General features: G+C 41.5%; 2 protein-coding genes across 5 annotated transcripts in view; both read right to left on the reverse strand.

Annotated features, from left to right (window-relative positions):
• LOC128888332 (DNA fragmentation factor subunit beta) overlaps nucleotides 1-18,926 on the reverse strand; it is an 85,712-nt gene that overhangs the window by 53,623 nt on the left and 13,163 nt on the right. The gene's annotated exons all lie outside the window — the stretch shown is intronic.
• Nucleotides 1-18,926, reverse strand: part of LOC128888338 (elongation of very long chain fatty acids protein AAEL008004) — a 44,892-nt gene that overhangs the window by 1,291 nt on the left and 24,675 nt on the right. For 2 of the 3 annotated variants that reach the window (XM_054145089.1, XM_054145090.1), the window contains exons 2-4: nucleotides 761-868; nucleotides 424-695; nucleotides 77-260 (exon numbers count right to left, since the gene is read on the reverse strand). In XM_054145089.1, the coding sequence (XP_054001064.1) occupies nucleotides 77-260; nucleotides 424-695; nucleotides 761-857 (553 nt within the window). In that variant the 5' untranslated portion in view covers nucleotides 858-868. Of the gene's footprint in view, nucleotides 1-76; nucleotides 261-423; nucleotides 696-760; nucleotides 869-10,437; nucleotides 10,608-18,926 lie in introns of those variants that run through there. The other variant, XM_054145088.1, reaches the window with a different exon arrangement.

The following is an 18,926-nucleotide window of genomic DNA, read 5'->3' on the forward strand; positions in this document are numbered from 1 at the left end:
AATACACATCATCGAATTTGAACAAATGTGAATAATATTTCAGACTTGAGTTACTGATAAATACAATTTTAATTACCTATGAAGATGCCATGGCCACCAGGGTAGTATTTAGTCGCACCCCACGAAACCATCGGCATTACGGTATGATGGTACAAATGGAGGAACGTGATTTGGCTGTCTTTCTTTCGAAGAACGAAGAAAACCGTGTCCAGCAGTTCGGAAATCTTCGCCAGAAAGTAAACGTAAACACCTCTGGCGACCTGTAACATGCATCTTGATCGCAACTTTCCGAAGATTCCAGACACTATGCGCTCGCAAGAAAGATCGATTAGACGATGTCAAATATCTAACGATCTAGTCGGTGAAAAATTGGATTTTCAATTGACCCGAGATCAAGTATGACTGTTTTAAAATGAGAAATACTCTGAGTGCGTCTGGAGAAGTTGAAAAGTCGACGGGCTGGCACCTCCAGTCGTAGTCCTTGAGCCAGGCTCCGTCCAGGCCCTCGTAGAACAGCCAACAGCTGACCAGGACCTGGAGGAAGTTGTAGACGACGAGAATGTTCTTCAGCTGGTACGGTTTCCTGTGTTCCATTTGACGTGGGCCCCATGATAGGCAGAAGTAGAGGTAGCCGATCAGAAGACTGAGTCCAGGCACTGGCGATCGTATGAGGAACCAGTCCTTCGTTCGCGGATCTGAAAGGCGATTAACGCATAATGCCAAGGACCAACTGTAGAAAACAAATCCGTCCCCTGATTACCAGAAAGATCGTTGAAGATGTGGTCGTAGAATCGAACCACCGAATTGTTGTAGATGTTGGACATCCTGTCGTTCGGAAATCCACTGCTGGCATTCATTGGAGAATCAACTGAAACAAAAGAAACATTGGATAACAGATGAATAGATGAAAAATAGGTGATCGCTGTTTAAAAACATTTGTAATGATCATTCGTCCCCTTTATAAACGCGTTGTCACTTAGCTGTTGTCCGAAACGACACACTCCGTGAATTTAAACGATCCCCGTAAAATACCGTTCGACGTTAACTTTACAACGGGTCGTAAAATTATGGTTAAGACTTTCCTCTCGCTGCAAGTGGAACCGAATTGTCCATAAAAGCTATCTCTCAGCTGAATGTTACAGAAATAATGGTACCTTGGGCAAGGACACTTCGCAGGCGTTGTTTCGTTCGCATCGACGTTAGAAACCACGATAATAATCGAACGTTTCGTCATCCATTACGTCACGATTACGTTTAAAATAAGACTAAAATAAGATTCTAGAGCTAAGTTTAACACGCTGGATATTTTTTAACGAAGTAACATTGATTCGTCAAGACAAGCGTTTCGCGATTTTAAACCATCGTAAATGTCGGGGAACTTGGACATTTCACCTATCGAGTGGGAGAAAAAAAAGATAGAGAACCTGGAGTAATTGCAGGGATGGGTATTCGCTCTGGCGAGGGATCACCGGCGACTATACGATATCTTTCATTATAGGAATCAACCAAGCATCCCGGTGCCTTGCCGTGATGTTCGAGCACTTAGATTCATTTTTCTTTGAATATACGGTGACTCAACATTTTTACGACCAAACCGCACCGATAAGTTATAGTATCACACAAAAGAACAGCGAACAATACTTTCTATTCGCTATAATTATGTCCCACTATTTGTCCGATACAATACTATTTTGTAGCTTTTCTTAGGTACATTGCTGAAGTAAACTACACTAAAAAGCTTGCCTAGTGTATAAAGGTGAAAGGATTATAAGAAACTACGTGTTCGCTAATTACTCTTTTGCAAAAAAATCAGTAAAAATGGAATTTTCTACGATTCACGCATACGATGCGGAAAAACAGCAAACAGAGCAGTTTCGCTGCTCCGTTTATGCATACTTAGCCGATCCAGTTTTTCGACTTTCGTTAACCTAAATTTAACCCTTTTTTTCGTCGAGTGTTTAGATAATGCGCCGTTCACTTCGTTGGAATTTTTTTTGTAACACTGCTCGTTTACGAGTCGTCCTACTTTGTTATTTGAAAACTGGGTCTGCCCCTTTTTTGAGATACGATAACGAGTGAGTTCGAAATTCCTGTGCAAGAGTCCGTAGCTGGTCGACGTAACGCGTGTTGTTAACACCTTCTGCGATTTAGTCGTGTTAATAAGGATCCATACGTGTAACGATTTAATCTCTGCTTATCGGTCGGTGTTCATCGGCTGAATCGGTCCCAGTGAACTAAAACTCGAGAGAGTCGGAAGCGTTCTACGTAAACGTTCTCTTTACAGCAGAATGCTCTCTAGATTAAAGCAACTAATAATTACTATCCCTCCAGAGATCTTCGTTTCAGGCTTGGGGAAATCGCAATCACCCAAGAGATTGTTCTAAATTCGTAGCACAGAAACCAAGGGGTTCGGGGGTCAGCCATCGGCACGCAACCTCATCCGTCTATTTCTACAGTCAATTTTCATCTCGCTGTCGTGGTAGGTAATAGCACGTCAAATCTACGGAAAATGGCAGCTAATAAATTCCCGTTACAAAACCGAGAATCGTGCAAGCTGCGTCATCTCAACCGCAATTGCATACCTCTGCCTCCTACGTCCTGCGTATGCAGAGGAATTCTCCCGACCGAATGCTGGGTAAGCGCGAAATTTCTCTCTGTTTTAGTCGTAGAGATAGCGAGTTTACGATACACAAATGACTATCGACGAGCGTGAAAGAAGTCCAAGGATTCCAGGTCCTACTTACTATTTTTCTTCCTAAGAATTGTGTCGAGCCAACCGTTACACCTCGATATCAACGAAACTGTGGGTCTACATCAGTTATCCCGCGTAAGTTTACGAGGATTACGCCTTGGTCAGCGATCGTCTCCATTGTAATGGAATCAACGATGTCGCAGTTCGAAAATTCGCGGTCATCAAGAGCTATAAAATGAAAGTGCGTGCAATCACCGCAATCGGCGCGCTTCACCTTTCTCTCGCGTCTTTCTCGTTTTCGTGCACGGAACTGTGCTAACCGCTAGCCAGCTGATTTGACGAGAGAAAAGGCTAATCTATCCTTGTCCATCTAAATTAGATACAATCTATGGATTTTTTTCAAACCAGTAGTTGCTCCTGTAAAGATCTCGAATCAGCCATTACGAGCTCTTGTTTTAAAGTATCCTCGGCAGCTATGAATCTATGATTCTCATCGAATTTCAGATATATAAAATGTACGAATATATATTACGCGTTACAAGATTATAGACTACAAAGCATCACGTACGCACACGCGACCGTCTAATCGGTAAGGTTTACATTGATCGGCGGGTCCGCGCCAGTTATTTAGATCACGTAGAAAAATCGTTTACCTTTCTACTTCGCGACGACGACGTTTTACGACTTGTTGGTTATTTATCGTTATGAGAATTTCGTAACCTTGGATGGCGTAATTGCAGCCACGGAATAACAGGCTCTTGCAGTTCTACGATCGTCGGTCAAAGATGATGACCAATTGCGGGAATTCACGACGAGGAATCACGTTGAAGATCAATTGATGCTGATGCGTCGAATAGTTCGATCGTCTCCAAACTGATCGAATAGGAACGTTCGGAGCGATTCGTCTATCAACTCCGACGGTTATCCTTCGTTTAACTTCTGAGCAGGGAGATCCCGATCGAACAGTCGTATAACGATCGCGATCTTTGATCTAACCTCTAATTACGCGTGTGGAAAGTAGTAATGTAAATAAACAATGAGTTTTACCTCGCGACAACCTGCTCACGCTAATTGCGCCCGAGAATAAATTACTCGAGGCATTGTATAAAGCTTAGCTTGGCTCCGTTATTATCTGGAATGTTTTGCTCTGGAAATGATCACAACGCGACAAGTTCGCGTTGCAAAAAGCGGAACAGCTTCCTTCGATTACACGCTTCAGCGAGCAAATTGATTAGTCCCGCGATGATTCAGCCGCCATAAAGTACGTGACATTGTATCTCCGCGATTCAGACTTCAACTCTGAAGGCCATTGAACTCCGAAGTGTGCCATCGAAAGAAAACAAAATGAAGATTTCCGAGTTGAACGTTTTAAATTTAAATCCTCGCTTCGTAACAAGTATACTAAGCTTAACAACACCTACGCCGTACTTCGCTTTATACTTGGACGGATGATTATAGTCTTTATAAATGGTAATATGAATGTAACCTGTAGAAATAAGTACGTAGACGAGATGTGTGTAGTAGAGGCAACGGGTACAACAACGTACAGCGCAGCAATCAATTATCATTTTCGTTGAAATTAATGGTTAGTCTCGACGAGCATTTAACAAGCTTATCGAATATCAATTTATTACAGCTTATTACCAATTTCCTTCCACGAGTAGCTGTATAATGAAATCGACAAAGCGAAATGAGGGTACAAGCTATTCATTATGGAAGTAAGTTCACTCACTATTGTTTCGCGATATAAATACGAGCTTCTGCGTTTCAATCGATTAAAAAATATTCATAAACGCTAATTGGCACGTTGTTCGACCCATTTGTAGCGTAGTACGAGATCAGAGACTTGAGCAATCGTTAAGTAGCAGATTGTACGTGAAATTTACACTCGTGTACGGTTTAATTATCTGTAACACGTCGATTATGCAATGTAACATGTGAGTAACGAGTGCATTTATATGAGAAGGCGTGAAAGAAGAGTGCGAAGAAAGAGAACGGATGGAATCGAGCATTAATGCTAATTAATATTAAACATTCCTCCGCAATATTTCGTTATCTGATTTTGTTGATCTCTAACAGCGACCACCCTCCGGAGATCCATCGCACGAATAAGATTCGGTAAACCGTTCGCAGAACGATAAACAATTTCCAGTCGATCAACGAACGCGACGTTCCTGAAAAGACATTCCTGCCACGCTTTCTTCTTAGCAGCCATTTCCCCAACCGTATATGTCGGCCTTTGGTTCACGTGCAAGAGAGCTCGATCACGCGATCGCGTGCGCTCGCCACGAGCAGTAGGATCATCCGCTGCCATTGGCAGTGAGGTAACAGTGTGTAGCGCGACTGTACGCGCGAATCGCCGCGATACCCGCGAAAACACATCATTACGCAACGATCCGGTATATCGATTGCGATCGACGACCGCTGCGTCGCAGCCGACGACAGTCGAGAAAGCAAAGAGAGAGCGACGAGGCGCAGGTGTATCATAAACGGCATCTCCCCGATTAAAATCGTTGAACTTTCGATCCAAACGTGATAATTTGAAAATTTTTTAAGGAGTTCGTGGGCGAATGCTCGTAGAATAAGAGGAAAACATAGAGAAAGGGATCGAGGAAGATTTTCGACTGAAAAAAAATAGGTCGATCGCGTCGTTATATGAAAGTATCGTTAGATCAATTTATCAAGATTCAGTAATTACATTTTTTACGTTTGGCTCTCTGAATTTGAAAGCTACAATCTTCCTTAGTTACCTAATGAAACACGTGCCATGAGTTTTGTGATTCGTGAACTCGTTTGAATGCATAGATTGACCGGATCAATGACTCCCTAATGTTTCTGCTGCTCTCTTCATTCCTGCTTTCACTCTCTTTCACTGTTCTTAGAACCTTCACTCGGGCATTACGTTAATCGACGTAGAAGTGAAATTTTCTAGTCGATTTATATGAGCTTATATCTTCCGTTCTGTTGACGCGATTGGCTCAGTTTGCGAGTACGCCTGAGGCGACGTACCGATGCGAAACTAATTATTCTCTCGCGTGAAATGAACCGAACGTATTTACACGTTGTAAATTAGACAAATTCCCGATCGATAATCCAAATAACGTATAAAAACGTAACAAGTTTTCATTGGAGTCAATGATAGACTCCGCTCAAGCGAGTATGTATAAGTAGCAGAGAATGAAACTTGTAAACAGCCGAGGTGAACACCCAATGGAAATTTTCGTAAATTATCGTTGCATCGTTGAGCTTCCGGAAGCTAGTTAGGCGCATAGTATGTTCAGTTAGGTTTTGCAACCTAACTAGCAATGTTTGCGAAACGCTCCTGATGACAGGAGCCTCGACGATCATTCTGCGGCTAAGATTAAGTGATGCACACGCTTCGAGCATAAAGTTTATAACTTTGATGCTCCTCGGGGATAAAAAAGAATGTTTGAAACGAATGACGGAGAAGATAAGATACAAGTAGAAAAACAAAGTCAGTCATAATTTACAGGTGGATGTATATGCAAATGATTTTCTGTCGATTGACGCATAAATTTCGCTTGTTTGGAAGAAAACATTACATTTGAAGGTTTTGTTTTGGCGGATGTTTTCGTCAAACGTTGGTTAAAATTCGAATGCTTACATAATCGTCTACAATTTCGATGGCAAAATCACGCGGACGTATTCTTCCTATTGGCTGAAGATATTAATTTAAATCACTTTTACCCCCTTTCTCGCAGCAAGGGTTCGTATAGATCACTAGCAAGAACTGAAGAAATTATAATACTTAGCGCGATCCTAGTACGAGCCATGTCATAATTAGTGTTCGTTAGAAAGTGCGAAATATGAAATCAGAAGTCTCGTCACTTGACTTCGATGTTACAAAATTAAATGTCGCAAGCACTGAATCCTCTAGAATTTTATTCGGCAAAATTTCGAACCGATATATATAATCAAGAAGAACGATGAAAACACATTAATTCGATTACTTGTTAATAGGATGCAAAGCTGCGAGTGGAAATGTACGAGAACACAACGTTTTGGTGACCTTACTTGCAATTCAATCGAATTGTATTTTTCCTGCGATTGTACGCCTGAAATCAGACGCAGGAGGATATTTTAATTGATAATTTTGTCGATGGAATGCCACCAAACGCGTCATAATTTTATGTAAATTAATTAACTTTAGCGTCGTGTTGAACTTCCGATTCAGAATTCCAGTAAACACGGCAGGTCTATGCTTGCCTCCAAATGGAACAACGTAAACGAAAAAAGTGAAACGTAGCAACGTGAATATTCCAAAAGTACGAAGTATCCCCTTGTAATATTTGGACACACGTGAATTTGTCGCTTGCAACCCAACGTGTATTACATAATCCCATACGAAAGAAACGTTTTCGTGTTCCTCGGTTGGGCGGCATCGATGCACAAGCTGTGCGACATAAATAATATCAATTATGAAAGGACTATCTCTTTACATAACGAAAAGCTTGGTAAAGTTACTTTTATCTCGTTCATTCTTGCGTTTTTCCATAGTGTTTCTTCATTAAGGTCAATGTCTTCCAGAAAAACGAACCTTTAGAATGGGGACACTTACCCTGACTTATTTTGATAATCGCGTTTTATGGAAATGTGTCGGCGATTTACACGGAAAACCACTAAAATGTTCTTGTCGAGACTTGTCTATTCGGTGAATCGAGGTTAAGTTTAAATAGTACTTTAGCTGCAACGCGCCTTTTTATCCGTTGGTTCCACTTTTTATATACGTTCCTCTATGATCGTCTGTCGAATAAAAATTGTAATCGCGTCCAAGTGACTAAAATCAGACGACACTTGAGAAAAAACTCGATACGAGCGTGAAAAACAGGAAAATTAAAAGCTGACTATGCAACTAGGGAGCATTGACCTTTCGAGTGACGCGCTCTTGGACTTTCGCGATTACGTAATTACTTGCACCTTTGCTGTGCGTTCCGCACGACCTTGGAAAAAATGCTGATTGGCACACGAGTAAATTTTTCATTCACCCTCCCACGCAATCTTCGATCGTGACGAAGAGCTTGGCATGATACGTTCAAGCCGACCATGTACCTACTACCGTTGGTAAATAAAAGACCTCGCGACGAGAAACTGAAAATGTAAGACCATTTGTGGGAAAAATCTATACAGAGAAATCACTGATATGACTTTGCGTGGAAAGTACATATACGCGATTACGTCACGCATTTCCACTATATAAATGAGACATCGTTTTTCAAGCTATATTATAAGCTTGATAAAAGAAAATTATAAGTTACATGGAAAGACACACGTAACACTATGCGACCGTAGAAAGTTCTCCGCGGAATTAATCCACGCAGCAAAGCCGGGAGGATACAGAAATGTTGAGGAATAAAATATCTTTTGCTTTATTACTCGAAAAGTTTTTCGTTTACTCTTCATCGGAGATTTTCATACCAATAAAAATTCAGCGCTGTTCTGAAGGAGATCATGCTGCGAGAATTTGCAAGGCCGTCTAACGAGATGGAAAGTAGTTTCGTCGGGTCACTGTCTCTCCTACCTTCGCCGTACACACGTAACGGTGTGGCTCAACTGGGCGAACCGCTGTGCCTTTCCGGTCGAGACGCGGAAATTCTTATGTCGTCCGCTGTTTCGCGCCGCTAAAAACGTGCTCGAGATAGAAATACTGACAGAACCAACAGTTAGAGACCGTACAAACTTCTGATACGAACGAACTTTTTCTTTAGCCGCTCGTGTACAACCGTTAACGACGGCGCGAGTGCACTTTAACCCTGATTTCTAAACTAGAAAGCACTTTTCTTTTATTTTGTAACGTTTAGGGTCGACGCTCGATTCATCGTTACGGCGTATTTTCATTCGATGTGATAAACTAAAAAAAAAACACTGTTCATAAAACAATTCCAAAGATTCGTGTTTTCATTTGGTTACATTGCGTTTCGTAGAATGACATTTGAAATCAAAAGGAAATTTGTCACATCGTTTTACAGATTATTATACAGTGCACATTGCTCCTGTGAGAACTACTCGATTGTGACTAACATTAGATAGGGAATCATTTGAAATTAATGAGTACGTATTGAACTTGATCCCCGCTGGTGAACGCGGCCATGCGTTTGTTATCGCAGGACACGGTGCTACGCCTATGACGTGCTTCGGACAGGTTAGAGTGAAATTGCGACCGTACAACTCGCAATTAGATTTCTAGTTCGAATGTTGGTCATTCACCCGTGGAACCGACTGCTTCTCGCAAATAAAATGTTTCCACGGAGACTCACGCCATTGGGATCGATAAAAATGGTGAAAAACTTGCTAACGTGTAGCGGATGTCTCGAAAGCTTCGAGGTATGCGAACAACTATTGCTTTGTATCGCAAGTTCATAAGATCTGCGACTATAGGTTGTTACTCTCTGCATTGCCTTTACTCATGGTACCACTTTCTTCTCAACTCAAGTCTGATCTTACTTGTTCCTCGTAATACATACATGGTACTTACGTAATTCGACCTGTGCGGTATTCGACTTACGCGGAAGACTTTTAAACGAATCAATCCCAATGGTGGACTTATTGTAGACTGATCTACATTGTTCTTCGGCTGACCAATGACCCTTGTCGAAAAAATAGAAATGATCAAAATCAGGGTGGAAAATTGTTACGCTAACAGCTTTCAGGAAATCAATGTACGCGAGCAATAATATTATCTATCGATACATTTTTCTGAGATTCATTTTGCTCGAGAGATGAAATTTGTTCCGTGTCGGAGGATAAATAATTCCAAAACCGATTCGTGCGATTAAAGATCGTCACCCATACACGTTCCTTACGTAAACATTGCGTAATAGCTCGCTCACTGTTGCAGACTCGAATCCACGGCAAGCCCGGTGTCTCTATCAGAAGATGAGAGAAACAAACCGCAAAGCAAGTTCACAGGGGTAGTATTCCGTTCTCTTTGCACGCATGGAGTGATACAAATTTCGTAGTAACGGTATTGCGATAGAGTCTGGTAGCCAATGAGATGTGACAGAAAACCGGTTGACGATTTCAGCGAGGATCGCAGGGAATAGTGTCAGCCACGCTTGGGAGAGAAAGACCGGTTGCGAGAGATACGCCAGGAAACGTACTGAATGAAACACCTTGCAAGGACACTTCCGTTCGATTGATGAGAGCGACGCCACACGAGAGATTAATTGAGGTTAGGTTAACGACAAGCGGTGGAAAATTGTTTCTCGGCTTTGCGGAAAGCTCGGGAGACTTCGACCTCTCCAGGAAGTAATATTCAGCTTGGCGGTAGAAAGTTATTGTATAAGCTAAACCTTACGAGATTGGGAGTAGAACTCGACTCGTTAGGTTGTAAGTGTTGGTATGATCAGAATTTCATGAACGAAATCAATTTCAACCATTTCCACATACGGTAGATATGGCTCTTAAGGTAGCTATGGCTTACAAATCTATCTTCTATCTGACGAGGGGATGATTGACAAGAGCCGTTTCGTCGAGAGTTAGGACATCCTCTACGCTACAAATTCTCGTACGATAGAATCTCAATCGCCTGACAGGGACCATTACCCAAGAGACAATCTCACATTTTTATAAAATTTGGATACATCGAAATAACTAACTAGATAACCTTCTACAAGAATCCATTTGTGACCGGAAATAGCGCGTTCTCAGTAGAATCAGAGGAATCGGGATCACGATCAGGTGATTACAGTGGGTCAGAAAAGAAATCCATCAATGTCGGTTCTTACCAAGGAGGATCTGACTCGGAGAAAATCGTACGACGATCCAACCGTCACAGCTGCATCCCCGACCGGCGACAAAGTCGTCCGACACGATCGACGACTCCTCCTGGGGTTGGTGTCGATAATCGCTTTTCTAAACTCCACTGCGACCGATCGCGAAAGGATCAACGATTTCCTGGGAACACACTCGTCGACCCTCGATCTCGCGCGATCCAATGTTCCTGACGGACTGAGATGCTCGATCGCGCCACGCCGCCGTTACTTTCTACACGCAGGTAGTAGGAAAAGGTGTAAGAAGTGGGGTAATCAAACGATAAGCCGCGATAGGCGATTTGGTGGGGCGCGAGTAGTCCTTTAAGCCAAATTTCGGGGTATCATATGCACGGGAGGTCGTTAAATCTTCGCACTCGAATGTCTCTTCTGAGGGGACATCGTAAGTCTAGCAAATTTTGTTGGTGTTTATGTAGAATAAATTTATGCCAGGGCAAATTTTTAAAAAGTGCATGTCTCTTTGAAGTTTTCTTATCGAAGTTGCACGAGAAAGCAAACGAAAATATGGTATATATACAGAGATTTAAAGAAAAATGTATGAGGGAACTATAAGCGTCGTGAAATATTTGGAACGAATGGATGAGCGAGCATGAGTTTTCGAGCGACCCTGAATACACGGTTTGGAATGCAAGCGCCCTGTTTTCTGTAGAGTTTGGTCAACAGAGAAGGACTCCGATGATCGCCGGAAGCTGTCGATTCTAGGCGATTTGCAGGTACTCCGCCTCGACGATTCCGCAAACGAAGACACGCGGGAGCGTTGCGATATTGTGTCACGGTAATTTGTAAAGTAGCAACTGACTGGAAGTAGCAACTGGTGACTGTGGAGTTACGATGAAGTGATGCTCGCAGTTATCGCGGAAAATTAGCCCCAGCTGTTCTACTTTAATTTCTCAATCGTTCGATATTTTTATAACAAATTATTAACGCGTTGTTTTTGAGGAAATTTACGTTAAAACCGTTCATGTCACACGTACGATATACGAAATTTTAAAAGCCCTACCTTGACGTCACTAATACCTAGGTTTGTAACGGTTCAGGTAACAGTATCGATAGCTTCCTGCAATTTTCGTAATCAGTATTAATATCGTGGATTCTAAGTGACCTCCATTTACGAACTAACAAACGTTGCGAAGACATCGAGTGACTTATGTGAATGATGCTAGCAGTGAGAAAGAGGCTCGAATCGAATTTGAGAAAGGCTTCGCCATCCGTAAAATCTTCCCATTGTAGCCCAGAATTGCGTTGAAAGAAAGTAACGTGAAGATATTTTAAAACGTAACTGAAAACGCAGCGGATTTGACTAGGAATTATTTGTGCGAATATCAGTCTTTCGGGTGGAAAGCACTAGTTGATATTAGGCTAACGTATGTATGTATCGCTCGATCAGACAACTTTTGCACGCAAGGCAGACCAGGGTGCAATTGTAAAATTCCTTCCGTAACAGTATCGTTCTTGCGTAAATGTAGTTGCTTTAGTTGCAATTTTTTTAAACCACGACGCCACGTCCACAGTTGATTATGAGTTACACAATCATGTAAATAATAAAAATTATAATCTACAATATCTGTTCATACTGATTACGTGATTCTAATATTGACATTATTTATTTCATTTACAGATACATTCATATATTTGTACTACGATAAGGTTCTTTTTATTCCCAAAAAAATGGTTACATTACCAGCATACACGTTTCTAGAAAGTTTCGATATTTTGCTGAACTTTCGTGTTGCCGTGACTTTCCTCACGAGCTTGATTTATCATCGATGGTCGATGGACTGGATCGAACTTGAAGAAAACGAACCTGAAATAACGCGCGCGACTAATCTCTGACGCAATAACAATAACGGCGAAAGTACGATACGGGAAATGCCTGTCTATTAAATGCTGAAGCAATGCATCCAGCATTGACAGTAGCTATCCACTATCCAGCCATCACCAGTTTATGGTAACGTTATCTACCAAGATTACATCACGCATACTTGAGAAAGTTGTATAATGAATCCGCATCATTTCTCCTTTCTCTCTCTGTCCGATACTTCGTACATATAAGGAACAAGCACCAACAACGAACACCTTCGGGCCTTTTTTCTTTAAAAAATCTACTTTGTTTCTTATTGAACCGTTACATCGAATCGTTAGACCAGACAGTAACTACTTCTTACTCCCTCTATGGTTAGAATTACATAAAAATGTTATTGGATGATATTATCAGTTGAAAAAGTGTAACTCGGATATATTTATTTGCGTCATCTTTAATATTGTGGTTTAGCGGAAAAATGTCGGAGAAACCACGATCAAAGTAGTAAAAAAAGGAAATTGCTAAATGGAATAATAAGACTGCACGGTCCTACGAACCATTTCTTAATAAATGTCGCCTTCAGACCTTGAAAATACAAATGATCGTCAATCGCTTCTTTTTATCATCGCCGAATCGACTAAAACAAGTTGTCCTTTCGTAAGTTATTGGACGTGACGACTACTACAAAGGAGTATCGGCGAACACTAAAAAGAATTTTGAATGGACGTCGAGAGGGATCGTTTGGAAAATTTCCATAGATCCAGGAATCGAAAATTCGTTGGTGAATTCTCTAGTATTATTTCTACGAACAATTAAGTAATCAAATGATAAAAAATCATCGGAAAAGCCGCGATATGAAAATGAAGAATGAAAAAAATGTGAAATGAAACGTTGTAATTGCTTATTTCGTCGCGTGATTTTCTTTTCTTTGCTCAACTCTTTAGTTTGCCTCTCAAGACTAATTTGCGTCTTATAGTTGCGTCGAAGTTTCACACAGTTTCACACAGAAGCGATCCGCTTTTACCTCTTCAGTATCGCGGGTAAAAAAGGAAAAACGTATTGCAAAACGTGGTCGATTTCGAAACGAAATTATTTTCTTTTCGAGCATTCGCGCTTCTTGTCGGTCGTGCATCCGATTGGAGAGCAGAATGCGTTACTTTTACGCTCGATGAGCAGCGAAAACGGGTCACCGTAGAAAAGTGGAATAATCTATAATCGTCAATTTCGTGGCCGTTATCAACTGGACTGCAAACAACGGAACACGTTAAAAAAGTCGAAGATAAAGAGATGAAAATACAGTCTAGCTCACTGCAGAATAAAGTAGACAAATGACATTTCTACAACTAACAACTTCGTGATTTTCAGTTCACGACGTCAGTTGCGTTGTACATTGGCCCTCTTGGATTGTAACTTTGTAACGCACCACCCTCCCCAAAGGGTAGCTCCCTCTACTCAGAAAATAACTGACCTAAAACCAAAGAATTTCACGGGAGTATTGCTAAGTGGAGAACGTTAGCACCTGCGCGAGTCGGTAGTCGAGCAAACAATCACAGGCGAGATCGACGGTCGATATCGAGATTGGCCAAGATCACCAAGATTTACCTATCGCCGAAGGATGTCGCGGCCAATTGGTTGCGCGCAAGCATGGTCGCTCGTTTTGCAGCTATTTGAACCTATGTTGCAATTTCTTCGTCGTCGACGTCAATTTTTCACGCGGTAGCAAGGATCGAGGGGCAGAGGAAAGACAGTGGTTCGTAACTAGTCAGAAACCCAAATTTAAGTTGAGTTCAGTTTTAAATTTTCCTTCTGCGATTATTAAATTAAAGACAGGTAAGATCAAAGTTCTTTCGTTCTAAAAAGGATGATCAACCCTTAGTCGATACTTTGAGATAGAAACAAAATGTCTTACTACGAGTAGCAATTATTTGTTTTTGGATGTTCAAAACTGAGCAGTGTGTTCGGAAAGGTTAAGAACCACTGGTTTAGCAAACGGTTTTCAGCTGCCTTCGACGATTGGCTCTCCCTTGATTTTGCAATCTGCCGCGGGACCAACAGCTATTGCAAATACACGCGCTAGCGTTCACGTCTGCGCGGTAACTCCAATTAATATTAGTAATCGCGTAGAAAGGAGTCCCATGTGTTGAAAGACATGCAAGACGAGGACGCGCAATTTCTGCGGCCCCTGCTCCGTTTTGTTTCACAGGCGTGCAACGAAAAAAACACAGTGACTCTCGCAAACGCGGCGGGGAGCCAAGATGATAGACCCATCAATCAGGGATTCGGAATTGTACCTCTTTACTTCTGTAGAAATGTTACACAGGCGCCTGCGAAAAATGAATCAAAAATTTGAAAGAAAAAAAAAAAAAATAAAAACCAAGCATTAATTGAAAACAATGCCGAAAAAACTGTATTCTTCGGTCTTCTTCAGTTTTTCATTCAATTGTGACAAGTTAATTGCATTTTACCAGAGAACGAAAAATTTATGAGTACAAGCATTAGAACCGTAATATGCAATGTTCCGTGATCCGATAATTAGTTGATCGAATAAACACTATAATCGACTCCCGCTGGTACGGTTGACTGATTTCTAGATCTCCGACGCTTTAAAAGTGTCTGGCTTCTCGTTTGTATTAGCATATCGTGATTGGTTGTATTATTTGCATATCATAGTAAACATTGGATCTCATTGGCACACGTCCAGCGCATAGCCACTATATCAAATTACAATCGAATTTCTAACGTCGCAGAATTTTTAGAAACCAAGGACATCGATGTCGATCGCAAGTTATCGTTGGACCCGCTACAGTCTGAAAATTAAACGAATATCCTAAAAATTCTGCCAAGAATTCGAACAAACGAACTTTTTAATGACCGCGCCTAGCCGCGAATTACAATTCTTCCTAAGGTATTCACGGCTGGCGTGCAACGCTTGAAATGTCAAAAAGTCACCGTTTGCGGAATCCGCGAGCCTTCGTGGCGGGATTTACGAGACGACATATCGTGACATACCAATGTGCGACGATAGGTTCTTATGTCGATTACCAAGCGACGTATCCTAGCCCCGAGGATCAATAAATTTGCAAATACAGTGAATCTTTAAACGCTTCGAAGAAAGTGTGAAGAGATATGCGAGGACGACAACCACCGAAAACGTTTGCACGTGTATGATAATTGTTCGTCTCGCTACTACGACGTTGTTTACACCGCCAACGGAGTTCTAGAACCCTCGATGGGCGTTCCACAAATATAGATTACTTCTTCAAAGGGTTCGACCCATGTTGGAGAGCTCCTATCGAAGCTTGACGCTATCGAATTTGTATCGGTGGAAAAGAAACGCGTGAAAAGAAAAGTTGAACAATCGGAGAAACGGTTCGCTGTTGCGATAAAGATCTCGCAATTTCAGTTTCCCCTTGAAAAACGTAGTTATATGATTTTTGTCGGACAGTTACGCCACTTCATCTTCATGTCAAGTGAAAATGAAGTACACTTATTTCGAAGCGTTTCTCGCAACGGTATTTGGAAATAACAAAAAAGCATATTTTAAATACCAGTGTCATAGTTTTGCACGCCTATTTATATAACAGAATTTAAAGTACAAAAACGTTCTAACGAAGACCAATTAGCGACTGAGTTATTAAGTCCGTGTTCCTGTGGATGTCATGTGACATCAATGGATAATAAAGAAGCGAAGTAACGAGTTGCAACGTCACGCGATATCGTCGATTTTTATGGGACACATCCGAGCAAAATTGTATAATTTGTTTACGAAGAACTAATTAACGTAGAAACTAATGACAGGTTTTAATGATTTCCTACGCGTTCCTTCGAGCGGGGAATACCTAAGACGGCCTGCTTCATATTGTAAAATGCCACACGAATTCAATAAACAAACAATTAATCCTGTAGCGTGATAACGATTCCTTTTTAATCCGCCAGATGGCCCATTGCTACGACTTGGTTAATAAATGCTGCCTCGAGCGACTTTGATACATTGTTAATCCTTGGTCGCCTAAAGAAAAAAGGTTTGCGCTACCGGATCTTGGGGTCTTAGTCGTCGTTTTTTCCTCTACCGAGAAATTTGTATTCCTAGAGGAAGCTTCAGAAAAAAATGAGAGCCAAAATGTTGTTTTCGACTGAATAAATCACTCCCCACACGTTTTCCAAGATTTTTTACTACTTACTCTCGCATGATAACAGGAAGTGATGGTATGAGCCAGCAATTCCGCGTAGTCTGTGAGCCCAAGTTGGTTGTGGTACAACAGGCGCTCGATTTGTACGTCGCAGATAGGTAGACTACCTCGAATGTACTTCAATTCAGTTATACTGCATGTGTATTCGGTATGTTAATTCCACTTGTCGAAATATCAGTAATTCCGAATGACGAGGAATACACTATCACAGTTTTTGTTACGTTTAATTGTATGTCTATTTAGTGGTATTACGAACGTCGATTCCTAATGCCACGAAATAAAAATTACGTCGAGCTAATAATCACCACTAATAAAATACGTTAATAAAGTGAACTAAAGAAACGGAGGCTCGAAAGAATATAAAATGTCAATCGTAATGTCAGAATCGAAGATAAAAACTTGATCATACTCGAGCCGATCGACACGTGTCAATGATTTCGCAATCGGGTAAATTTTTGTTTCGCGTATCGATCACCGGATGATCCCAAGTAATATGTTTCTTGTTCGATGCGTATCGTCTTAAGGATTTATTTTAGATTACTCTCAGTAACGAGAGTCTTTAGGTGTATGATTTAAAATCATGAATCCACAACAAGTATGAATAAGATCTCTAAATTTCGTTGACGGTAATCAAGCCACGAATCTCGTCTCAGCCAACGACCTTTCTTCCACGGACGCAGCACGTGGGACGGATTTCCATAGTGTCTAGCCGCGTTATGGGTTTCGAATTGCCGGCATTTGCGTGTTCTTTACTTAACTTAATCTTGATTACAGTCCAGCGTCGGCATATTGTCGTGGAAGAGGCTGACTCGTGCAAAAACTGTAAAACGTGCGCGTCTATCGGGGGGAATCCCGGTAAGAACTTGGCAAGTTTCAGTTTCCCAGAAAATGACAAATAAAAAAAAATTCGTAGGCGACACGTAACACGGTATCATGTTTATTTTTGAGCATTCGACCGTATCCTGGTATTAAATTTAACGTTGTTAGTAGTCATCTGAAAGGGTGCCTCAGAACTAGAAACTAGAATGCTTGGAATGACATTGTTGACTACTAAAATATTCGGTATTAACTCATCTCCTTTGCACATTATCGATCAAATTGATTTAACGCAACGTGAGCAGTACAAATGTGCTCCCAGTTCTTACCAGACTAGTATAGTACGTACGTGTCAACGAAAACTTGGAGACGGTGGGGTTCGGCAATCGGCGAAGTAGGCGAGACGACGTTAAGCAACGAAAGAATGTGTCGAGCGGGAGAAACTTGTACCCATAAATATCCTTTTAATTACGATGCACAGCGATAACGCCGACTGTACCTATGCACGTAGCCAGAGCATACGTTAAGTCAAACGTAAACTGCGAAACATAGCAGAGATGTTGGCAAACAGCCTTCTACAACGAATTTCTTTGCGTTTCACGAAAAATACCTCAAGGTGAAGCCGAGAACTGTGCAGAAGACAATACGCCGAAAACAGAATCGTGAACGACAAAAAGATAACATGGACAGAAAACCAACATCATTCGTTACGGTGCAAATAAGTAAAAATACTAATAAAAACACTATAATATAGCACTACCGCGGAATATCTTGCGGTAGGCCGCGAGATTCGCTCCGATCGTCAGCTCGCGTCAGAAATTCAGCGTCATCGAATAAAAATCGTTTATCTCCATTGCGGGGTTCTGTTACGAGATCTACGTGATCAGCTTAAAAAACCCGAGCTTCGTTTCGTTAATCCCGCGGAGCTTCCAATAAAGAACTGGTTCCACCAACATCTGACTATCAAAGTGGGGGTTTCGCGAATAAAGATAAACGACTTTTCTGACCGTCTTTCTGATCTGCCACCGACTGCGTCACACCGTGTCACGCGAGAACATAACGAACTTCACTCGACACGTAATACATGGTTTTCGTGCGATCGCGTATGCACTTCTCACCGAAAACAAGAGGCAAAATTAAAACGAAACTGGAAACCCTGTTCCCCCACATTTCTGATCAAATTATCGAGTTAAATGAGAGTTTCTCGGCGCCCTGATTACATCACGTTTAGTTGCACCTAACGAGTTTCAGAAGCAGACCCTTTAAAGAGCATCGCCTGTGCTTCGTGCGCGGCATTGAAATCACCACGTGCTGGAGACTTCGATGCGCGTACAAAACACGAACTCCGACCGGAACACAACGAGAAGTTACAGAATATGTCGTGTGGCGTTTTCTTAATCATTTTAAATATCGCAGAGTAACGAGGAACTCAAAGACCTGTTGCACGACTATAATTTCTTGTCAACTGTCGTCTGCCAGTCTTAAACGCTATATGTACTTACTCTGCTACCGATGTCGATGTAACGCTCAATTCTGGAAGCTCTTCGTTGAGAGGTCGACGTCGCAGATTGACAAGTGCCATTATAACTCGTCACAGCTGACTAATTTATGCTGTTTTCGATTGTCAAATGGAACAG

The sequence above is a fragment of the Hylaeus anthracinus genome, unplaced genomic scaffold (assembly GCF_026225885.1).
Source record: "Hylaeus anthracinus isolate JK02 unplaced genomic scaffold, UHH_iyHylAnth1.0_haploid 11994, whole genome shotgun sequence".
NCBI lineage: Eukaryota > Metazoa > Arthropoda > Insecta > Hymenoptera > Colletidae > Hylaeus > Hylaeus anthracinus.